The sequence below is a fragment of the Leptidea sinapis genome, chromosome 47 (assembly GCF_905404315.1).
Source record: "Leptidea sinapis chromosome 47, ilLepSina1.1, whole genome shotgun sequence".
NCBI lineage: Eukaryota > Metazoa > Arthropoda > Insecta > Lepidoptera > Pieridae > Leptidea > Leptidea sinapis.
In genome coordinates this window covers 4955443-4982123 of record NC_066311.1, presented here as the reverse complement: position 1 = coordinate 4982123, position 26681 = coordinate 4955443, and the positions used below count along the sequence as shown (strand labels likewise).

Below are 26681 nucleotides of genomic sequence, written 5' to 3'. Positions count from 1 at the left end.
ATACAGGCATTTGGATTCTAATAGTGTAGTGTAACGCGGTAGGTCTCCCCGATCCCGTCAAACTACGCCCGTCCACCAGAGACGGACGACTATGAAAGGCCGAAAGCTCTAAAGGTCGATGCATCCAATATACGATAATTTATATTATTTAAGCACGATTCATATATTGGATGCACCACCTTACAAACTAATTTGTTTTGCATAATACAGCTATTGTAAAAATACTCTATTTGATTGAAAAGAGTGGCCGTTGAGTTTCTTACTGTATGTTCTTCTCACGAGCTCAAATTTTTCAAAGCGCTTAATTTAAGCCTAATTGAATTAAAGTTTATTCAACTTTGACTTTGAAATACTTGTATTAACTTAACACAGCTTATTGAAATAATATTAGATTCTTATAATATACTAGCTGTCCCTGCAAACCTTGTATAGTCATATAAATTAATAAGAAAAAATTGTACTAAGTAAAATTGGGGTTTGAAAAATAGATGTTGGCCGATTCTCTACCTGCCTTACCTACTGAGATATAAGCTGCCGTTAAGCCGTTTCGGAGGAGTTTGATAACAAACACCGCGACGCGAGAATTTTATATATTAGACTAGCTGCCCCGCAGACGTTGTTCTGTATATAATAAATAAAATATTTTTTTTATATGAATTTGTCAATAATATATCATAACATCAAAAATTACTTCGTAAAATATGCCCCTGCTGTCGTAATGAAATTGTTTCACAGCAGAACTGTCAAACCGTGCGTCAATAAATTCTCTCATAAAAATTATGTAGGGACACATGAAAGGAGAACCAAATTTGTTGTTTTTATTTAATTTATCAGCATTTCCTATTTATTTACCTTTTAAACCTTTTCTGGTCTTCCACAAATAATTCAAGACCTAAATTTGCTAAATCGGTCCAGCCGTTCTCGAGTTTTAGCGAGACTAACGAACAGCAATTCATTTTTATATATATAGATAAGATATTAGATTACGATGTATAAGCCACCTAAAGGAAATGTGCTTTCCAATTTAATTTGTGAGATTTTATTTTACAATAATAATTGAGAAAACCGAGTGATTTATAATTAAATTTTGCTGTCATAATATTTACCGCACTAACAAAATTACAAACGATGTATTTTCAATGGGTTGTTATGGTTTTTGTTATTTTCTACTCGATACCGTTAATTAACAACAAACCCTTTTCAATGTCAATATCTGGCCGCGAAACATATTTCTGATATAACTTTCTATCTTAGATTATTAATTATACGTGTAGGTAAGTCTCTTGCTTTTTAGACAACCGATAAAAACAGGCAAAGAATATTAGTATGGTGTGAGTGATCACACTATCTACATATAGAGATAAATAAATTACTACCTTCTACTGTAAGTAATTAGCTGTCAATAATCTGAAGCTGTCCCAATATACCCGATAAGTCATTCTTATCGCCAGTTCACTGTTGCGATTTCCATACAAACTTCTATAGCTGGTAATCTATACGTCGCGGTCGTCCCATAGACAGACAGCGTGTACGGATAAGGTGAGTTACCATCGATAGGTTTAAAGGGACAGAAAAGTCAACGATAGTTACGATAACGGAACGACCGTTAGATCAATTTCGCACTACGTGTGATCCGAACCCGTGAAAACATGGTGCGGTGTAGTCTTAGAACTATTTCTATGGTAGTTTACGAACTAGATCCGGCTTCTGTCATCCGATTTCTCTCCGTCAACCGTAGAAATAGTTCTACGACTACTTCGGACCTTGTTTTCACGGATACGCATCGGACTCTGATCGGACGTAGTGCGAAAGCCCTCTTACAGTTGCGATTTGTATCATCATTTGTGTTAGTGTGCGTGCATTGCTCAAATAAGAGGTACACTGTCAACCTTAATTCACAGTTGTCTCAGTCTATCTAGACGTATAAATGATCTTAGGATTACAACATACAGCCTTACTTACTTAGTAACAGGGCTCCCGTTGGTTACCGAAACTCTACAACTACCGTTCCCCAATAAAATAAAATAAAAAGCCGAAATGACGATACGTCTTCCGGTTATCTTCTTTTTAAATCTCTTAGATCTATCAGCGGCACATCGCTGATGTATGGATAGTAGGTACATCTTCATTATCATTATCGTCAGCCGGAAAACGTCCACTGCTGGACAAAGGCCTCCCCCAAAAATTTCCACGACGATCGCTCCTGCGCTATCCTCATCCAACGTTTTCCATCGATCTTGACCAGATCGTCGGTCCATCTTGTGGGGGGCCTGCCAACACTGCGTCTTCCGGTACGTGGTCGCCATTCGAGGACTTAACTGCCCCAACGGCCATCTGTCCGTCGAACTATGTGCCCTGCCCACTGCCACTTCAGTTTCGCAATCATTTGGACTATGTCGGTTACTTTGGTAGGTACATACTTACGAATAAATATACCCCGCGCTTGTCCGAAGCCCAATGTTATAGAGCATCATTCGATTACTGAATGGGGCACTTTAAAAGCATTGAAAATAAAACAAAGAATCACCAAGCAATACAGAGATATGTGTTAAATGCGGTCCCGACCACTTGCGGAGACAATAACGTATGCCCTTAATCGGATTACATTGAGTCCGTCCTCGCTTATTTAATTAGGCTGGCGATTTTCTGTGAAAACACAGCCGACTTGCGACGAGCTGTTTCACTTAATAGCTCAGTTTGATGACCTGAAGACTATTAAGAGCGGCCAACTCGTTATATTTTCGTACAAGCGCTCGTTCGGCGTTTTTCTTACTTTATTACACAAATAAATAAATAAATATCAGCACCCTATTATTTACCACTAAGCTTAGATTTGCAAGAGCGACTTACAAGTATGCAAATACTGGAGTTGAGCAGGTTAAGAACTGTAAAGTAGATCCTGTAGATGAAGCCACAACCTGAGAGTTGAACAAAGTTAGTTAGCTCAGTTGGAAGAAAACTCGCACGGAACGCGAGAGGTGGGTTCGAGTCACGCATCGTTCATAAAACATTGTTTTCAAATTTTATTTGTGTATTAATCCTAGAAGTGAGGGTTATCACTTTAAAAACATAACAAATTGGTTGGACCCTATTTTTTGTTAAATTTTAACGATAAAACAACATGCTTTCGGGCCCTCTTAAGACCAATAAACCAAAATACCCGCATTTTGTAATTTTTGATATGAGGCAAGCAAGACAGTGCAGCACCGCTTAGAAGACAGATCATATACGGGCAAGGTGCGACCTTAACACCGAAACACAAATAGTTCTTTCACCCTACTTCGTGGCGGAAGAAAGACGCACATAATTGATGGACGATATATTTATATTTGTAAGCCGCGTTAAAAAACTTATTTAAACGAAGAGTATTTAAATAACGTGGCCTTCTGACAATGATGACGCGAGAAAGACTGTCTTGGACAGTTGTATAAATAACAATTATCAAACACTTATTATAATTTCATTCATCAGAGCTTCTACCAGGCCAATTTGCTCAATAGACAAATTATAGTAGCGTTTTTTAAATACTTACCCCCTTATTCATAATAGTCTGCTAACTTAAAGCATTGCTAATTCACACTCTGTCTTCTTCTATTGACCTAAGTCAGAATGAGAAAAAAACACTCCTTAGCGGCTGTTTAAAGTTAGCGGACCATTATGAATAAGGGGGATACTCTCTTGTACAATTTTTAAGTGACGCTTAAAGACATTATATGTAATGTTAAAAAGAATCAATAATATTAATTATAGAAAGGAACACCAAAACAATTATATCACTACTAATAATGATTTCACTACCTACGACGTAATGAATTCAAATTCAAGTATTTTTATTCAAAATAGGATGTGATTTCACTTATTGAAAGTCAAAAACTACAGTCCATTCTAAAAAGAATGCCTTAGACCTGAGAAGAACGGACGCAACAAACTCAGCGGGCTTTGATTTCATAACAAAATATGGTTACAAAGTAATATCGTACAATTAAACTAATTACTTAATAGCCTGAGGGCGGTCGCTTCAATCCCAATCTATGGTATCATTAAAAAGGCTTTTATGTTATAGTAACCTTTACCACACAAACGTTTTTTAATAATTCTTTTGAATATCATAATACTTTTGTTTTGAACATTTTCAAGCATATATAAATAAAATAAAATAAAATAGCCTTTATTGCTGTTTTTCCTTACAATTAGTATATACATGCCTACAACGGCAACTAGATGTTTGTGTAGGACAGCTTGCCTATCGACAAAGGCCTCCTCTAAAGATTTCCACGTATTCCTTTCCTAAAAGCATATATATCACCCCACAAATCATTATCAATTACCATCAGCTGAATGCCATGATCGTCGCGTCCCCTTTTTTCATAAAAAAAAACATTAAGCTTGCATGCATACCCATGCCTAGGCCAAGTCAAGCAAGAGCCTTCATCCATCATATTCTTTACTGATTGATTCGGTCTTTCATTGTTATGAAGACTTCACAACATCTGGTTTGTTATATATATATATATATGGGGTTCATTTGTAGGGGTTGTAATCGTAATTTTTTTTTTATGGAATAGGAGGACAAACGAGCGTACGGGTCACCTGGTGTTTAGTGATCACCGCCGCCCACATTCTCTTGCAACACCAGAGGAATCACAAGAGCGTTGCCGGCCTTTAAGGAAGGTGTACGCGCTTTTTTTGAAGGTACCCATGTCGTATTGTCCCGGAAACACCGCACAAGGAAGCTCATTCCATAGCTTTGTAGTACGAGGGAGAAAGCTCCTTGAAAACCGCACTGTGGAGGACCGCCACACATCCAGATGGTGGGGATGAAATCCTAACTTGTGGCGTGTTGTGCGAAGGTGGAATTCGGCGGCAGGAATCAGGTTAAACAGCTCTTCGGAACACTCCCCGTGATAAATGCGGTAGAAGACACACAATGATGCGACGTCTCTATCGATCCAGCCGTTCACAGAGCACTGAGTACCCGACAATTCCAGCTGTTCTACGTTGCACGCGGTCAAATGGATCGAGCAGATACTGGGGTGCGCCAGACCAGAGATGACAGCAATACTCCATGTGTGGCCATGAAATTTGTTTTAATTGCCCATAAAATTACTCGAATGAAGCCGTAAATAATATCAGGTTTACTAAAATATTCACTTACCTTAAAAAGGACACTATAGTAACTACAATTACCAAGGACACTATAGTATTTACAATTATAAATAATATATTTATGACTACTGACTATTGCTACTATACGATATCTAGATAATAGTTAAACTTTATACAAGTACAATAAGTATAGAAATCTACATTTTAATTTAACAATTTCCTAGTATATAGGATCAGTCATGTCAACATATCATTGTACATAAACAAGTAATTAGTTAATTACTTGGACTTATACGAATTAGTTTAATTTTGAATTTATGTTACATTTTATCAAACTACATCAAAACCCGCATTTTTATTTCAAAAATGATAAATGTAGAGTGAGTAAAAATCATCCAAAACAACTTTGAATTTGACGCAATTCTAGGCAGCGGTCCATACATTCATGTAATATATTTAATTTGATTCATATTTAAATCATACGAGTATTTCAGACTTGAACTGCGCAGTGGACGGAACAAAGTGTTGATTAAATCACAAATTAGATTGACTTCTTAGAAGCGGGAACGCTCGCAAAAATGTAATTTTCCAGTAAATACAGATTCGAAGCAGCGGAGTATTTATGAAGTGCTAACAGAGTATAAGCCGATACGGTGGCTGACGTCACGCGCCCACATCTCGCGTTTGTTCTAGACATTCTTATAATATTTGTAGTATTTGGTTCAGGGCCTTGAATTATCTCGAGTGGGCCCGGCTCTGTGTGTGTGTGTGAGATAAGATTGAAACTCGAGTGTGTGTGCTTTTGTGTAAAAATTTTTCATTTCAAATGAGAGTTTTCTCAGAATTAAATTCCGTTGTATGACAAAGCATTGTTAAAGAATGGCATGCTTGTATTAGTAAGGGTGTGTGTGTTTTTTGAGAATCGCGTGTGGTTTGCCTCCGTGCAAGGAATGAAATTTTGAAGACAGAAAAAGTTCTGACATTATATCATCATCATTATCAGCCGGAAGACATGCACTCCTAGACAAAGGCCTCCCCCAAAGATCGGTCTTGCGATGCCCTCACCCAACCTGTTCCGGTGATCTTGACCAGAACGTCGGTCCATCTTGTGGGGGTACCTACCAACACTGTGTCTGCCGGTACGTGGTTGCCATTCGAGGACATTACTGCCCCAATCATATGTCCATCGATGGCTGTGTGTGACTTTGGTTCTCCTACGGATCTCCTCATTCCCGATTCGATCTCATATAATTATATCCTGATCATAAAACACAAAATGATTCAAATGACAAGATCTTTAACCATCTATATTAGTAAATTTAAAAGTTTTCCTTTTGCAAATAAAGACTGTGCTACAGCTAATAAGGCTCAGTGAAATAGGGCAAGTGGTCAAGGAACTCGGCTGACGGCGGATCGATACCCCGCCGGACAACACTTCAATATAATAGCGGTGAAGTTTCTATATTATAAGGTGGATACCGCATTGAAAGATGAGTAGGTAAAAATTGTGAATGAGAGAGATTTTTTTTTATTTGTTTCCTAACAACTTGAATTCATTAGCAATAAATGTGAAGTGAAAGATATAAACCAGGTAAGGGTTCTATACCTTTTTTTTTATGGAATAGGAGGACAAACGAGCGTACGGGTCACCTGGTGTTAAGTGATCACCGCCGCCCACATTCTCTTGCAACACCAGAGGAATCACAAGAGCGTTGCTGGCCTTTAAGGAAGGTGTACGCGCTTTTTGAAGGTTCCCATGTTCCCAGGAAGTTCATTCCACAGCTTTGTAGAACGTGGAAGAGAGCTCATTGAAAACTGCACTGTGGAGGACCGCCACACATCCAGATGGTGGGGATGATATCCTAACTTGTGTTCTATACCTTAGAGTAAAGAGGTCAATTTTCCTCCTCGCATATCTCCAGGGAAAACGCAGAATAAGGGAATCATTCTAAATATATTGAAGCGGTAAAATTCTTGGTTTAAATGTTTAACCCTTTCACACCCAAAGAGATATCAACTGTCCAAAATCAGCCAGAAGCAATTTACGTAAAAGTCATATATCGTTTTTTCAATTTGTGATAATAAGAATTAATTACGTACTTTTTCTTATCTAAATAAGGGACGAGACGAGCACGACGTTCACCTGATGGTAATTGATACGCCCTACCCATTACAATGCAGTGCAACTCAGGATTCTTGAAAAACCCAAGCCTCTAGCCAGCTTTATGTGCAAAGGAGCCTCCCACTGGTACTGGTACTTACGATCAATAAAGTAATAAAGTAGTCTTTGAATTTTTTTTTTCTGGCGATTAAAATGCTTTCAATTTTATGTCAAAAGCAATTTAGCAAAAAATCCGATATGTCAACAGACTATATTATAATAAAAAAATAAAAAGTAAACGGATTCTTTTCAAAATACATCCTTAAAATGCGGTTGTTTAAAAATCTAAGAAATCAAAACAAATAAAGTAATAATTGACAATAAATAACTAATTTCTCGAACTAATTGTTAACAGCTACTGCTAATAGTTCAGATCAAAGAAGATACATAGAAGGAGTTTATAATCCAATAACTACTAACTAACTAATGATACCTTATAGTAGGTTCTGCCAATTTCGTACTTAGTACCGCCGCGCCACGTTCTGAACTGTACGTGCAAAGTTATAATTGATCAAAGGTAATTTTACTCCGCTAAATACGACAGCGACTAAGTCAAATATTCGAACGAACAACTCAGCGCGCTTATTAAATGGAACAGCATACATACAAGTACAAAATATTTAATATAGTTGCTAGCAAATCTGTAGGCGCAAAACTTTTGAGAACTTAACTGGCCGCAATTTTGATTCATAGGACAAAATGAATTTTAAGTAAACTAGCTGACCCAGCAAACGTTGTATTGCCGATATTAAAATCGGGATACAAAAGTAACTGTTGATCGTAATTTTTTAATGCTGACTTATAACCAAATAATTAAAAAAAAAATGTCAAAAAAATTAAAAAAAAAATTTCGTGTGGACCCTTAACATTTAGGGGGATGAAAAATAGATGTTGTCCGATTCTCAGACCTACCCAATATGTTCAAAGTTTAACACCATGACACGAGAATTTTATATATAAGATTTAATTTGTTCGATCTAAGATTGTCATTTGAACCAGGTTGGTCAATTTTGATTGTATAGAAAGGCGTTAAAGGCATTTATTTTCTCAAAATTGATTCCTTTAGAAATTTTTTTGATGTCATTTCTAACATACTAGTACCGCTTCGGAAACAAATGGCGTTCTGAGTATGTTATTTGATTAAATTGTGGGCCGCTGAAGCTGATAAGAAAAAGTCGATCTATATCTTTTTGGGATACTCAGAATGAGGATGATCAGACAGACGTGACTATAAAACTATTAATTTATCTATATTATATTACAAAATAAATAAGTTAAGAATATTTATACCTACTCTAATTACCACAGATTTGCTCCAGGCGCTGTCTAGTTCGTTATTTATCTATATTCAATTGATTTCCTTCTGCTGGTAAGTAGTTAGCGCTCAGGGCGAGTTCTCCCGGACGTTAAAGTTTTAATAGCCTCCCCGCTGTTTTGTAACGTGCAAGTGAACAAAAGATACAAAATTTTGTTTTATTTTACACAAACACAAAGTTCTGTTCAGTTTATGATAAGAGAGTGTTCTTCTTCCAAAGTCTCCATAAAAAAGGCATAAAAGCCATTCACTTTCTCAAAATTGATTCCTTTGCAATTCTATTTGATATCATTTCTAATATACTAGATACTACTACCGCTTCAGAAACAAATGGCGCTCTGAGAGAGAAAAAGAGGCGCAAGAAACTCTCTCAGCGTTCTTTTCTCTTTTTCCTGAAATATACAATATTGTATTGACATTCCTATTGCTATAATATAATCATAATCTAGACTCAGGCTGTCAGATCACTTAGATTTTCAGTTGTGGAGTAGTATAATTTACGAGTAGTATTCCGTATTAATTTCTTGAAGTCATAAGTAATATGGTAGAAGGAGGAGGTCATAGGTAATTAATTTGATAATAACAGGCATAAGATAATCTTACTCATAGAACAAAAATTAATCGAATTCTTACATGATATGATCACACATGTATTGAAAAAGTCATCAATTAAACATGTTAAATGTAACAATACTGAGCAAAGTATAAGAACCGCTCACATTAAGATATGTTCTATTTATGGAACAAGTAATGCAACCGTGCAGGTTTACCGAGAAACCATGCAAAATGTTATTGACAAAAGTAAAGTTCAAGTTAAATTTAAATTTCGACAAGTTCCCACACGGATCTGGAGCAGTGAAAGAAACACTTAACACAATACCAGAGGATTGATCGACCTAATCGAATGAAATAACTGAAAGCCAATTTTCTGTTTATCGTCTTAACAAAAGGCAATCGGACTGTGTAAGTTTTTGAAAGGATAAAACAATCGAATGCATAATTGTAATAAAAAAATTGTCTTAAAGAGTGATTACGGCTTAGTAGACAAAAACACGTTTGATATTTACATTAATATATAATAGTAAACAAACGGAACATTTGACAAAAATAGATATAAAACAAGATACATACAGGTTCTTTCAGAGCGCTGAGGAAATACCAGTAATGCGTTAACCAAGGACCTACTTGGAACGGCATGTCAAGAACAAAGCAGAAATATCTCAAAACAGATACAGTTAAAAGAGACTGGAACGTCCAGAATAATTCGATCACTGGTTGAAATAGCATATAGAAACACAAAACAGGCCAAAGATAATATAAATATAGATAAACATGAAAATAACCATTTAAACAAAAACAAAAGTAACCTAAACAACAGTTGAAATGAGTATAACAATGCTTTAATAAGTGCAATTTGAAAATACACAAGGTATAAATATAAACGAGTGAATAAGCATAATGTGGAAACAAAACGACCCAGATACAAAAACTTTACTTGAAAACAAACATCAATACCTATCGCATAAAATATGAAGCGACGATGAAACATAAACTAGAAACAAGCCAAAGTTAACATGTGCTCCACAAGTTATTCATAATACTCGTGAAAATTTCTATGTCAACTTCTAGGCCACAGACTTAATACAGGACAGACTATACTACTGCTACTATACTACTATACTACTGTACTATATACACTATTCATTATTAACACTGTTGATTTGTAGCGATTTGTAACTAAGTATTTTAGACTTCTTGTCACGGTCCGCGAATTTTCCGGATAATCTAATAGTCTGGATGGTACTACAGACGGTAGTATCAAATTTGCTTTCTAGAAATGACACATATATCCAGGGGCGTGCATATCATATAGGCAATTAGGCAGTGCCTACCTCGATATAAACCTAAATAAATATAGCACTGGTGTTAAAGTTGATTTAATTTAATTTCGTTCCATTATTTTATAACCAAACTTCTATTGAACACCCACTCATAAAATATTTCCTTACGCAAAATACTAGACACCAGAATGTTTTCATATTCCAAAACTCAACTACGACTAGTTAGATCCACAGTGCCTACCTTGCTAGAAAACCAATACATGTCTATACATCCTACAAGTGTCCTCCAATTCCTGTTAATGTGCAACTGTATCCCATGCGTGGACAACGCGGCTGTCGGGTAAGGATTTAGCCACAAGTCTTATCAATACAAAAGAATTAGTATAAGCCTTAAAAAACATTAATACGTTTATTATTGAAAAGACTCTATAAAAACAAGACTAATTAATTATTGTTAAATTATTCGAATACTTGAAATTCTCACTCACCTGGTCTGGACTAAGTGAACTATCCCCACTCGCATTCCTCTCCTGGTTTTGCGCCGTCCTCTCCTGCTTGCACGCGGTGTGGTACTCCAGCCTCGCTCTCTCAACCTTCTGCAGCAACTTCGCCCACGGCTTCTGTGCTTTCTTGAACGCTTCGTCCATCTCTTTCCTTTCTTTCAGCTGGATCATTGACTGCAGACAAATCATTCATTGAATATATTATTTTTAAACTAACAAAACTGTGTCATGGAAAATTTGCACTGTCTATTATATATTATATTCAAAACAAATAAAACTGAATTTTATTACCATCTTCTGTAGATATACAATTAGTTTAAGAAATGGTTACAATTGCGCGCGAATTTTGACGATTTCTTGCAATAGCGGCCTAAAAATACTGTTTCATCTTACTGTTAAGTCACTCATCTAGTTATTTTCACCTCAAAATACAGTGCATTAAAACAAAATATCAATTTTATAATGCAATTAGTAAGTATATCTATAGCATTAAGCTATATAAATCATTATTTACTGTTTCAACCACGAAGAAATGTACTTAAGGTAGATGTAGATGAAGCCACAACCTGAGAGTTGAACAAAGCAAAAAGAATTTTATAACGAGGCGGTACTCGAACGGTTAGCTCAGTTGGTTAGAGCACCGGCACGGAACGCCGGAGGTCGTGGGTTCGAATCCCGCATCGTTCATAAAATTTTGTTTTTCAAATTTTATATTGTTAAGAAACGTTTGTGTGGTAAAGGTTACTATAACATAAATGACTTTCTTAATGATACCACAGATTGGGAATGGAGCGACCGCCCTCAGGCTATTAAATAATAAGTTTAATTGTACAATGTTACTTTGTAAATGTTACTTTAATTGTAAAACATATTTTTGATGAAAAAAAAGCCCGCTGAGTTTGTTGCGCCCATTCTTCTCAGGCCTGAGGCATTCACTTTGGAATGGGTGGTAGTTTTTTTTGACTTTCAATAAGTGATTTCACATCCTATTTTGAATAAAAATATTTGAATTTGAATTTGTGTACTTAAGGTAGTTAAGAGAGTTTGTAGAGTGAGTACATAAAATGTAATTACGACTGAAATATTATGGATCTATCGCTTTCGTAAGATCTTTTGAATCAAATTCTATCGTCAGTCCTAATAAATTTACTTGTATTCTCCGTTCAATGGAAACATTTGATGATAATTAATTTACGAAACAAAAGCACATGAATCATATGTATAATTGAATATGAAGTAATCCAAGAGTAAAATATAATTTAGCTCGATTTACGATGCCATCATTTGTGAACCTTTTAACCTAGGAAAAATAACTTATAGTCAACTTGTGCACGAATTCGAAAGGCTGTATAGTATAGTAAAGTACTGTATTCACTCAACAATAATAACCTCATCAAGTATAGATAATTTATTAAAAATAAAAAACTTAAATAGCCTGTTCATTCTTGGTTTGGTCATATACAATTGGTTGATTAAAGTAGATTGACTGTACAAATTATTAATATTAAAATTATTACAATGTATGTAAAAAAAACTAGAATAACACACAACAAGTTAGGATATCATCCCCATCATCTGGATGCGTGGCGGTCCTCCACAGTGCGGTTTTCAAGGAGCTTTCTTACACGTACTACAAAGCTGCGGAATGAACTTCCTTGTGCGGTGTTACCGGGACGATACGACATGGGTAATTTCAAAAAAAGCTCGTTCACCTTCCTTAAAGGCCGGCAACGCTCCTGTGATTCCTCTGGTGTTGCAAGATATTGTAGGCGCCGGTGATCACTTAACAACAGGTGACACGTACGCTTGTTTGTCCTCCTATTCCATAAAAAAAAAACAGCGAGAACCACTAAAGAACAGGCGTCAGTCAGGACTGTTGATTGGTGATTGTCTAACGGCCGTTTTCAATAACCTATCTATCCTTAGTTTAACTTACTAGAAGTAGACAAATCTATCCTTTTACGCTTTCTTGCATTTCAATAACTTATTAACAGCATTGGACTATAATTATATTGGACATAACTATGGATACATAAGATCTTGTCATTAAACGGTGACAGCAATGTATCCGTAAGTTAAACCAAGGATAAATAGGTTATTGAAAACGGCCGTAAGCGATGGATGTATACATGGCCATACATCCTGGACATGACGTCACTAACATGGCTGCCTGTCCCCATCTTATCACGCGGGGATTATAGCATCGAATGACTGATTAGTGGATCATGACCTAAATTATCTAGAGTGATATATATATGTGCGGAATAAAACACAAACAACACAAGTGCATGCCCCAAGCCCGGATATTTACATAACTAACGTATTACTGACTACTGCTCGGAGTTGCGTTTCATTGCACGCAAGGTCGCTCCGGTGACAGACATCACCGATACTCATAAAACACGTCGTAATATTCCTCGTTATATATGTACGTGAATGAATTTAGCATCATATATATAACTATCGTGGCCTCCATATAATTATCACCGATTGTTGGTAGATAATAAATATTGGAAAATATGTTCCAATTGTCATGTCTATATCAAGTATATATAATAGCTTCCTCATGCTCGCTTAAATGTCATGGTAGTGGCGGTGTCGTGGTTCGGGTCGTTTCATTACGTCTCAATTAAACATTGCAAATGAGTACACTGTTCATTAATTAGCCTTCTATCAGTGAGCTCGTGTGCCCGTCTCGTCCTTTATTTTCATAAAAAAAAGGAGGAAAAACTACCGTGCACATGTGGGTCAGCGGATGGAGATTATCTGATCACAACAGCCTATATCCCTTGTAACACCAGAGGAATAACGAGCGTTGCCCAGCGTTTAAAACGTCGAATACTCGTAAATGTGAATTTGAAAACAAACCCGCGGAGGCACCGTGGCATAAAATACCGAGTAATAAGTAACAGAAATCTCACTTTCTAGGCCTTTCAAAGAAAAAAAAAGATTATAAATACAATATGGCACATCAAAATGCCGTAAAGACCGAATCATAGAGCAAGTTGCTCATGTAACTATTATTATTATGTATATAAGTGAAAGCAAACTACAATTAAAATAACTATGAAGTGAGAATATATAAAACAATGAAAATATTACTATCCGTGTAAATTATACTCGAAATATAGCTTGCTGTGTGTACGGCAAAGATAACGACACTAACGATAAGATTCCAGTCACGATACAAAAGACACGAATTGATAACACACATTCACACGTACGTATGTATTATGTAACTTCGAAATTGATTCAGATACCAGTAAACGATTAAAATTAAACTTTCTTTAAAATTAAATCTAACAATTCTGGACTTCGATAGGGCTTCTAAACAGTTATTAATATAATGTTGGGACTACCTCGGTATTGTAGCGCGTCCGGTATGTTTGTGGAAAACCGTGTCGATGGTTTGTACGCAATCAAACGGAAAATAATCGCCTCCGTCGAAAATAGGTTAGAGAGGAGTCCCAATATTGTTTTGAAGGTGATATAGCCGACAGACAGGACAGCGCATTCAAAGCCCAATGGATGTCTGCTTTAGTTTGATACTAACATATATGTAATTTATTATTGTATTTCCTTAAATAGGTTAAGACTATTTCACTAACATTTATATATGGACCTATTGTTGTCTAAGATAAATAGTAAAATATTAAATAGTAAACAATCAAACGATATAAATATCGCAGAGCAAATCTCGAAACGGTATTAAAGTATTTAGAAACTTTATAAATTGGGTTAATATTGCAGTTTGGATTTTATTGCGTAATAGGAACTTGTACAACAATAGAACAATAATTGTAATATTTTTTAAATTGTTTACTTGGAAAACAACCGTAGGCATCGATTGAACGTTAAGGCGACACTAAATGCCAGCGACTTTGAGTGATACGAGTTCACGGCTGCCGGCCCGCCATCTATGTAACAAAGACAATATTTTCAAAATTCTTGGGTTGAAAACAGTATATATGCTTACAATCCTCGTTATTCACTACTAATCTGAATAAATGAACCTACACAAAAAAGTTCAAGCTATAAGAATAACTTTTCTGAGAGAAGTACCAAAAAAATGCGTCACGCCATGCCAAAAAACTTGTTTAACTTCAAAGAAAAGTGGTAGTTCAAAAAGGCTCGGCAGTGTTAACTATAACCAACAGCAAGCATTAGCAACCTACAAATAAGACTTAAGGATATTTGTAACAGGATTAAGTAGTGTTCATAGCTCGAAATGCCATACTTTCACCACAAAACTTGTCTTAAAACACCATGTTTGCGTGTTTTCTGCTTACTCTTCGCCTTAAGGTAAATACAGCAAAAAAGACGCATCTAACAAGCCGCCCGCGCTCGTGTAAATTCTCTGGACTTGACAGAGACCATGGCGATGATGACATTCGGTGCCCTGTATGATTGTCTAATCAAAAACATAAATTAGGAAATCGGTCGACCCTAAAGACCATCCCTGCAACTTCCCGCTAATTCCATACCTACACGCTTCAAATTGTACTTATGACAATTTTGAGCTCTTCGTCGTCCAAAAAAAAAACATATTTAGATTTTTTTTTTGTTTGTAGTTGAGATTTCTCAAGTCCAGTCAAGTCCGAATTGAAAGCTCAACTAATAACTTCCTGATTTTAGAAAATTTTCAAGAAGGAATTTATATATAGGTATATATATTTTTTTTCAAAATGTATTACTTAGGCGTGAAATGGTAAAATCGTTCATGATTGGTTGCAGGTGTGCTTATACGTTTTATATTAAAGAAATATACTGAATAACTATATGGTCACAAAACACAACATAACTAGAAGTAATTAGATCCTTGCCACTTCTATTTAATTTAAGCATTACTTCTTCCAAAGTGACGGTAAATTTTGTGGTTATGAACGTATAAATAAAGAAAGTATACATTTTCAACTAACATGATGAAATATAATTAGAATTAATTAAAGAGAAAATTAGAGTAGTGTGTCAAGTACATCAGATACCTGAGTAATCATTCAATCAATCATATAAAATATATCTGATACATTTATATGAACTCTATGACACTTATGTTCTATGCCCGGCCAATGTTTACAACATCATTATTGAAGTTATACTTCTTTAGGCGCGATAATGAAAAAATGGTTAGAGTGAAATTTTAATATGCGCGCGCAAAATTAACAGTATGAAGTTGGTTCCTAGAATTTTCTGACGTTTGAGACATTCGTTATTTTATTTTTTTGGTTTCTTCGTCCATTATTAGAACAGGAAAAGGGTTCAAGCTCATACAGCCGATTCGTTATTTAATAATTAATTGTCAAAGCCATCTTTGCAAGATTTTTACGATATTGTTCTTTCTACAAACATAGACTAGCAGGAGGAATAAATAATTTAAATGATTTTTGCTTTGTTACGCCAAATAAGTATAACTTCTTGGGTGCATCCATAAGTATACCACTTTTTGATACTTAACAACGTTTATGAGTTAATTCTGTACAAGTTTCTAATAGGTCTAAGTACCCACAAAATACTACAATGACAATGACAATCATGATACTGTACTACTTGGACCTGCACTGGTTTTGTTCCTATTTCATTGGAATCATTGTGTTGTTTAGCAACACTTATGAAAAACGTTATAACTTCAAATCTGCAAATCTGAAAGCTGGTAACACATAAGTAGTCATTAGTCATATCATGTGCAAATGGTTTGATATGAAAATCTTCAACTTCTCTGACGGCACGTCATTACTAGCGTTTACAACCTTGACGATTTATAAAATGGCTTTAAGATGATGCCATCTGTAACAGATGCTTGAGAATAGTATGATGCCTTTTCTTACAGATTTTGTGTGTTGAACGGGCTTAGTTTTACAAAGGCAATAAGCGGTGCGTAGAACGGAGGTGCACTATCCAAATGTTAAGTGTGAGTCAACATCGCCTGAAGACGCCTCGTGTAGAGGTTTCGCCTTTCACGTTTCGAATTGATTAAAGACAATTCTTAGTTGAATTTACACTTAAGAAAACTAACAACATTTGGATAATTATGGATTTCCGCAAAATAACGCCTAATTCAATAAATTTTCGGAGATGCACTATAGAGACGATTGAATTTTTAGGAAGCTTACAAAAAATGTCTTATTGCACAATGGGAATATATATAGAAAAAAAAAACATCTAATAATGCAAGCAACCAAATAATTTCCACAAATAAAAAATATTTGAAGCCGTTTCTTCTGGTCCTACGTTCGCTTAGTGGCTGATTTTGCCTGCAATTAATAATTGCCTGCAGTTTGTATATTCCTCAAGGATAATAGGGAAAATTTGCTAAGCATGTACCACATCGTTGACCTAGTCTGAGAATCGTAAAAGAAAAATACCAATCGAATTGAGAACGTCCGAAGTTCCTTTTCGAAGTCGGTTAAAAACAGATTGAAGCTAGAGCTGGTGTCATTGTTTAACCGTAGCTTAAGTACTTGTTTGATTTACTCTGACGTACTCTTGTTCCACACACCGCATACTCTTATCTACCTACAATAAATGCGGAAAAAATGCGCCATCTTATCTGCTGAATTACTTACAATGGTTTTACGCCATAATAACTGAGTTATAACCTTCTCTAACATTCACAAGTGTTGAAAGAAAAGAAATAAATATGAGTGAAGTGAGGTGTCAATAGTTCATTATTATTAATGATCACATCAAAAATCATTCATAATGATAGGTTTAAATTGTTCAAGGAGTATTTAAAATTGGCTAATATATATGCGAGTATCTTTTTTTTCGGCATATAATTCGGTTACATAATAGGCTAGAAAAAACAAGAAATCTAATAACGAAAAATCACAAAGATGAAACTGATGAACAGTTACCGTCCGTCATACCAAATTTTACCAGTGGGAGGCTCCTTTGCACCGGATGTTGGCTAGATTATGGGTACCACAACAGCGCTTACTTCTGCCGTGAAGTTTTCTGTGTTTCGGTCTGAAGAGCGCCGTAGCTAGTGAAATTACTGAGCAAATGAGACTTAACATCTTATGTCTCAAGGTGACGAGCGCAGTTGTAACGCCGCTCAGAATTTTTGGGTTTTTCAACAATACTGAGCGGCACTGCATTGTAATGGGCTTGGGCGTATCAATTACCATTTGCTGAGCTTTCGTCTTCGTCTTGCGTGTGCGTCTCGGCCCTTATTTTCATAAAAAAACTGTCCTGTCGAAATCCCAAGAGCTGGAAGAGAAATAGACAATTACCTTCTAATAAGTAAACTCTCTGAGAGGTTACTTAAGCGGATATTTGAGCAGATCAGCATGTACTGCTCAAGTCCTCAGTTATCACGTTTGTAAAGAGTATATCTACATAGATAATACAATCGCACAGTACTTTAATACATATTTCTAGTAACGAGTCACGTGCGTAAGATATTATATCAATATTGAACACACTCAACGGCAACACTTTGGAAAATTTTACGATACTGCCACGGACTAGTAAAAAATTAAGAACTCCGCGCCGTGATATTAGCAAGTGAAGCACCTTTATGCTAGTGTGTGTGCGGTTACGGGGTATACCAGTTACACAATTTCTTCTCCCTTAAATAATCATATACCCACAAATACTTTTATACTATTGTTAAACTGATGTGTCACAGACGATGGCGAATCTCATAATGGCATCCGATCGGCTTGTGTTAGTGTAAGTGTATGCGTGGGGCTGTGTATTTACACGTTTACCGGCTCGTTTTGCTGCCTCACTGTTATGTAAGGTGACACGGAGTCCTTATTTTTTTACTCGTCCGTGGATACTGCGAATGGAAACTGGAAAGTTGCATGCATAAGATTGAAGTATCAAATTCTAATTAAACGTAGCGGTTACGGTAAGAACCGGAAGTTTACAAAACAACTCCTGTATGTAAGCAGAAGTTGTATGACAATTCCTTTTAAAATGCCATATGATATTTTTATATAAGCTAGATAAAAACGTGCGTCATAGGACGCTTAGCGGTATATGGATATTTTCGTTCAATGGGTTATGAGCGCCGGCGGCGTTTTGCCTGGAGTCGCAGGTTCGAATTCAGTGTAAGTAAGTAATCCCGTTCGTAAGCTAAGGCACAAATAATAATATAATATTGACATGAAAACACTAGATACTAAAGGAAAAATAATTAGTATTGTGCTAACCGATTTTTCGTGTTATCTAAATAAATAAAAGCGGTGTATTTAAGAATGTATTACAACCAGCGATTTTGTTCATCAAAAATATTATTTATGACAATATGTTAGGTTTTTAAAGTGATAACCCTCACTTCTAGGATTAATACACAAATAAAAATTGAAAAACAAAATTTTATGAACGATGCGGGACTCGAACCCACGACCTCCGGCGTTCCGGGCCGGTGCTCTAACCAACTGAGCTAACCGTTCGAGTAACGCCTCGTTATAAAATTCTGTTTGCTTTGTTCAACTGTCAGGTTGTGGCTTCATCTACAGGATCTACTTTACAGTTGATAACCTGCTCAACCCCAATATTTTGTTTTACAAATTTTATTTGTGTATTATTTATGACTTCAACGGTGTTATACAATAAAGACAAAACGTACATAATAATGTTATTAATTACAGTAAAGTTTTGCATAGATTCTACTCATGTTGTTACTAACCAATCCGACATTACTCGCGAAAGGGTCACAGGATGAATTTTATTACTAGCTGACCCAACAAACTTTGTACGACCGTTTCTTCTAAGAAATTAAATGTAGACATTGCAACATTATTTTCCTTAAATAAACGTAGCCTAAGTTACTTCTTATAACATCATCTACCTGCCAATAAAAAGTCCCGTCAAAATCGGTCCAGCTATTTCAGAGATTAGCCGGAACAACCAGACAGACGGACATATATATTCGTATACATGCAGTAAAAAAAACGGTTATTTCAATATTACAAACAGACACTCAAATTTTATCTATATGTATAGATGTATAGATAATTTATTTATATATTTATTCAACAGAAACAAACGGTCACATTCATAAATTGATTACATAAACAGGATATTAAATCTAGACCCCAGTATCAGCTCGATCCATTTGACCGCGTCCAACGCAGAGCAGCTCGAATTGTCGGGGACCCAGTGCTCTGTGAACGGCTGGATCACTTGGCGTTGCGTAGAGACGTCGCTTCATTGTGTGTCTTCTACCGCATTTATCACGGGGAGTGTTCCGAAGAGCTGTTTAACCTGATTCCTGCAGCCGAATTCCACCTTCGCACGACACGCCACAAGTTAGGATATCATCCTCACCATCTGGATGTGTGGCGGTCCTCCACAGTGCTGTTTTCAAGGAGCTTTCTTCCACGTACTACAAAGCTGTGGAATGAGCTTCCTTGTGCGGTGTTTCAGGGATGATACGACATGGGTACCTTCAAAAAAAGCGCGTACTACTTCCTTAAAGGCCGGCAACGCTCCTGTGATTCCTCTGGTGTTGCAAGAGATTGTGGGCGGCGGTGATCACTTAACAACAGGTGACCCGTACGCTCGTTTGTCCTCCTATTCCATAAAAAAAAAATCTAGACCAAAAAAATTAGGGAACTTTATTCCCTAATTTTTTAAAAAAGCCAATACAGATATGAAAATTAGTAGTGTACAACAAACAATATAATTCTAAATTTGGTTACAAGTTTTTAAATGTATGAACATGAAAAGGTCTAAGTGGCAAAGTTCGATATTCATATAATTACACACTCTTCTGATAAAACAATTTTTAACATAAACGGTCCTGCTATGCGGAATGCTAAATAACGGTTTACTAACACATTATGACTAACAGATAATGATTATTTATATAACCAGAAGATAGTAAGTGAGGTCGCGGCTCACCTGGTGTTAAGTTATCACCTCCACACAAGCTCTCTTGCAACACCAGATGAAATACAAAAATGTTGCCAGTCTTAAATATAAATTTGCATAGTCCAGTGTGCTATAAACACTACACAGTATCCACAGATAAGCGTTCTTCAACGACGCTATTCTCGATAAGTCTTATATCAAGAGTTACCTCATCTATATGCTAATTACTGTTTATCATGGACATCGCTGAAGGCGATATTAAATCATACACATTCAAGGGTCGTATATTATTTATATGGAGGGTAGAGGCAATGAGAATCATCTGTGTATATGATAAAGTGTCCGTCAAAATGTATAAGGGTGGCGATACTGTAGCATCAGGGTAAACAGAAAACACGTAAACAAGGCATTTTTAGGAAATTTTATTTGTGAAATTACACCATTTGGAGCTATGAACACTATTCTATCATATAACACATACCCCTTAAGGCTTATTTGTAGGTTTCTAATGTTTGCTTTTGGTTATGAGTTAACACTCCAGAGCTGTTTTGAACTACCACTTTTCATTGCAGTTAAACAAGTTTTTTCACGGCATGACGCATTTGTTTAGTACTATTCTCAGAAAGGGTATTTATATAGCTTGTACTTTTTTTTGTGTAGGTACATATATTCAGATTAGTAATCAATAATGAGAATTGTTAGCATATAAACTGTTTCCGCCTGTTAAAATATTATGATTTCCACGCAAGAATTTTGAAAATGTTGCTTTGTTACATAGATCGCGGGCCGGCAGCCATGAACTCATATCGCTCAAGGTCGCTAGCATTTAGTGTCGCCTTAAAAGAACCGCCCAATATAAAATAATACTAATCACTCTAGGTGCACGTTTCCCTATAATAATTCTTTTAGGCTATATTTACTACGTTATTTTTTACAACGTTATTGTTGAAATTTTCAATAATTAACTATTATAGTCGACAATAATATTAATTTTTTTAACTCGGCATACTTCAATTCATACCTTATACCATACCCTGTGCCTACACCAGCGCCATTGTGGAAGCGTTTTGAACAGTTATTTGCTACATAATAATAATATAATAATAAAACTTTATTTCCAAGTAACTTCAGACTCAAAATCATGTTAGGTAGACTTAAGAAACTACGTTAGTTAGATTTAAAAGACTACGATAGTTAATAAGCTGGACACTTTTTCAACTTTGTCTCCCATAAGGGATGACACTCCTTACCTCTACCCTCCATAATTATTTAATATCCATAATAAAACGACAAATTTTCACATTATTAAATAGTTAGTTGTCAACTTGTCAGCCTAATATATAATACCTAATATATATCATAGAACTGATGTTAATCATCAAAATGAAACGTTGACACTTCTCGTAATAGCGACAGTCGTTTAACTATCGCAATCTGCATGATGCTTTGTGGTACGGGGCACGCAGCTTATATCAAGCACATGGCCCGTTTACCATCACAATTACTGTATTATTTTGGTCAAAATATTTGAAAAACTGCTGAAGAATCAATGAAAGATCCAAAATCAAAGTAAATAATGTCATAATAAAATTCAATAATATATTTAACGCCACTCTAATTTAAGATAGGTTTAAATTCTAAATGTAATAAAATGTGATAAATATAGCCGAATGGTTAGTGACCCTGACTACTAAGCTAGAGGTTCCGGGTTCGAATCCCGGTAGGTGCAATCATTTATATGATGAATATGGATGTTTGTTTCCGAGTCATGGATGTTTATATGTATTTATGTATGTTTAAGTAAGTATATTGTATTAAATATATCATTGTCTTGTAGCCATAGTACAGGCTATGCCTAGTTTGGGACAAGATAATTTGTGTAAGTGTGTGAATAAGGGATGTACATCGCATAGAGTCGTTACCTAAGTAACATACGAATTTAAAAAATACTTAAACTTAAAACCCAAAAGTCCTAATACGTGTCACTAAACGCGCCTTATCGCTTTTTATGGGATTACTGTTACTACTTTACTTTACTTTTGCAATATTTGTGCAAAGCAGATTATTTTATTAGATTTGGAGAAAATTAAGTCTAGTCGAAGTTTAGAAGTTCTTACTGTAATTTGACATTTGTTGACTTTGACAGGATGGATTAAGTCAATTAATGTCAAATGAATTTGTAGTTTGAAAATGTGATTGAAAATTGCGAAGTGATTGAGCCAAAAATAACCAAACATATCGTATTACAAAATGACCCAATCGCAAATCGTTTACTTTTGCTTATGTATACAATACTATTTGCAATTCATAATTAGCAAATAGAAGTTAGTCGAATATTGTAGTATATTTTGTAAATACAATGTTTGTTTTTGGATTTTCTGAAGAGAAACGAAATAATTATAATACGAATAGGCATGTAATACTGCTCCATTTTCATTCAAAATAGGATTCAAAATCACTTATTGATCGTCACAAACTACCACCCATTCAAAACAGACTGCCTCAGACCTGAGAAGAGCGGGCGCAAGAAACTCAGCGGGCATTTTTTATATAAAAATATGGATTACAATTTGATATCGCACAATAAATATTTATAATTAAAGAGCCTGAGGGTATTCGCTTCATTCCCAGTCTGTGGTGTCATTGACAAAATCGTTTATGCTATAGTAAGCTTTCACACACAAACATTTTTGAACAATTTTTTTAAATTTCGTAACACATTTGTTTTGTACATTTTCTGGATTCAGAAACATATAAATCGCCCAATAAAAGACTTACTAACGCGACTTAAGCGAGTAGTACGCATAACTATATTATATTTGTTCCTCGTGTTAACATTATGAATGTCACAGTTTCTAGCAAATTCCTCAATGTGCTTATCAACATATAGAACATTATCAAAATATATTTGAGAAGCAACAGTCAAAATGTTTATTTCTTTAAATTTTTCTCTTAATGACTTCAGCACTCCAGCAGACGAAGGGATAACTAATGAATAGTAAATAGCAAACTAAATCCTTAATCGCTTGTTCAGGGACGTCTTGTTGTTCTCCGGAGGCGCTTAACTAAAGCGAGGGTCTGCTAGGTATTTAGGCGAGTGCCAGTATTTATCTATTCGGGTCGGTTCTTGATAATTGTGTGTAAGATTAAGGATTTAGTAGATAATATGGCAACTTCATCCTGCTACACGTATGTTATTAAGACTGTAAATACTTGCTTAAGTCCGCTTGGCTATGATAGAAAGCCTGCTGGTGGAAATATGTACCTACTACATAACCCAAATCATTCATTTAGATCCAACTGTACGGAAAATAAGGCGAGGAATTCAGCAACAGTCAAATAGTTTTTAGCAGTATTTCAGTAAAACAATTATTGTTCTTTTTAACCGACTTCAAAAAGGAGGAGGTTCCCAATTCGTCGGTACGGTTTTTATATGTTTGTTACCTCAGAACTTACGACTGGGTTAATGGATTATTATAATTTTTTTATTTTGAAGGTAGTTTTGTTACTACATACATAGGTGAGATGTGCTTGAGTTGCACTCGCGACGTGAGGATACCGATTCCAAAAATAACAATAATCTTAACTAGAATTAGATTAATTAATTAGATTGTATAAAAATACGCAATTATTTTTATACTTTTTAGTGCAAACTATAATTATCTATTATTTTGGAATAGTTTTTTTGAAGTCGGTTGATTTTTTGTAAAAAAATGTATCCAATGTCATTTGGGTGGTAATTGTACCATCTGTATCCAAAGCCTGCATGGGATCACTTGAACATGGGCTTTGTATTTCATCTACTGGGCTCCGTAAAATTGCTAAACTCCCAAATGATATTAAAATATTACCTATTAAAAATTTAAACGTATTGTAAAAAATAAATTAACATTTAAGGCCTATTATAATGTGAAATATTATTTGAATGATAAAGATAGTTGGAATTAATGTTCTAAATTTTCTTAATGAATATTGTTATACTCATTTGAATGCTATTGTAACTTTTGTACTTCATCCTGACTTGCACTAAATAACTTATAAAGTTTTGCAGTTAATAAAGATTTTTTTGACTTTGACTATGAATGTCCCATGGCTCGTAGGCGTAAAACGATAGAACACGTAATTATTAAGAGTTACAATATTGAATCATAAAAGCCTTTACAGGAGTATACGCTATATACAACCGTACGACCACCCAATAGTCGAGAGTAGCTACATAAAGATATTAAACAAACAAACATTAGCAAGTGATAACGACAGCGGTTACGCTGAACCACTTACGTCCATAAATTAATTCACAGCCGTGCTGTCCCATCAACACTCAACTCGATCATTCACTGCATACATTACGATATACGATTATTCGATTGGAACGGAACACCGTTGAATATTATACGCATTTTTGAAGTTATACTTCTTTAGGCGCGTTATGAAAAAATGATGCGAGTGAAATTTGAAGGGGTGAAGTTGGTTCCTAAAATTTTCAGCCGTTTGCGACATTCGTTATTGAAGTTATTCTTATTTAGGAGCTTATGAAAAAATAATGAGAGTGAACTGTAACACAAAAGTAACAGGGTGAAATTGGTTCCTAAAATTTTCTGACGTTTGCAACATACATTCGTGATTTTTTTTTGGTTTCATTATTAAGATAGGAAAAAGGGTTCAAGCCCCGTACAGCCGTATTCGTTATTAAATAATTAATTGTCAAAGCAATCGTTGCAAGATTTTTACAATATTGTTCTTTCTACAAACGTAGAATAGCACGAGGAATAAATAATTTTAAGTATTTTTGCTTTGTAAGGCCAAAGAAGTATAGCTTCTTGCGTGCATACATAAGTACACACACACTTTTTTTGTCATCAATATTTTCTAGAGGTTTATTGAAAAAAAAAACACAATTTCGGATACAAACAAAAATACACTAACAAGTAGTAGAATACTCCAATAATCTCTGTGGTAACGAAGAGTCGCCTACGTGCGCGAATGTAACTCAATTGTTACAGAAACAATAATGCTTTGATTTACCGCTCGTTGCTACATCACTCGATTCGATTATTGATATGCCTGAGATCATTACTAATCGATTATGATATAAAACTCTTAATGACATTACTGTACACATTCAAATAAAGAATGTTATTTAATGTTAGAAAATCCTGCGCACTACTATTTCTATTCGTTCGCCCCTTTCTTCAACAATATTTTTTTAGAATTTATTAAAAATACAATACCTTTATTTAAAGACAACGGTTTCGGGTGAAGGTTATTTATACAATTGTCCTTGTGCGGTGTTTCCGGGACGATACGACATGGGTACCTTCAAAAAAAGCGCGTACACCTTCCTTAAAGGCCGGCAACGCTCTTGTGATTCCTCTGGTGTTGCAAGAGAATGTGGGCGGCGGTGATCACTTAACACCACATGTTTGTCCTCCTATTCCATAAAAAAAAAATGCTATTGGTATCGCAGTGTCGGTTTTTAATGAGACATTAGTGAATTGACAAGATGCGCTTCACAGTTCCATGCCGTAATGTTTGATTACGCTTTCTTGGAAAAATTAAACAAAAAATACAGCTCATACACCACGTAATAATTTATCAACATGAAATATATAGAATAAGACAGCCAAGGCGAACAGCAAAGTGAAACAATAGATTGAGGACACGCAGTAAATATTAATAATTGCATCCTTGGCGACGACACTGTTCACGGATCAGCCTTGCTAATTATATCTATTGTTGAAGCCGAGACTGTACTCTGTACTACTGTGATATCAATTATTTGTTATAAAATAACTACTCCTCGGCAACAGAATGCGTCTGTTTGTTTACATGAAAGTAAAACCGGTTAATTGACATCTGCAGTACCTACCAGGGGCTACCGAGAGAAGTGAATTGCCAAAAGTGTGATGAATAATGAAAAAATGAATGAA

General features: G+C 35.4%; 1 protein-coding gene and 1 non-coding gene across 4 annotated transcripts in view; both read right to left on the bottom strand.

The window, feature by feature from the left end:
* LOC126978124 (protein kinase C and casein kinase substrate in neurons protein 1) overlaps positions 1-26681 on the bottom strand; it is a 147631-nt gene that overhangs the window by 37446 nt on the left and 83504 nt on the right. For all 3 annotated transcript variants that reach the window (XM_050826862.1, XM_050826861.1, XM_050826863.1), the window contains one exon: positions 10912-11100. In XM_050826862.1, coding sequence (XP_050682819.1) covers positions 10912-11100 — 189 coding nt within the window. The remainder of the gene's footprint in view (positions 1-10911; positions 11101-26681) is intronic.
* Trnas-gga (transfer RNA serine (anticodon GGA)) lies at positions 19255-19328 on the bottom strand. The gene has a single exon. It is a non-coding gene; the product is annotated as a tRNA-Ser (tRNA).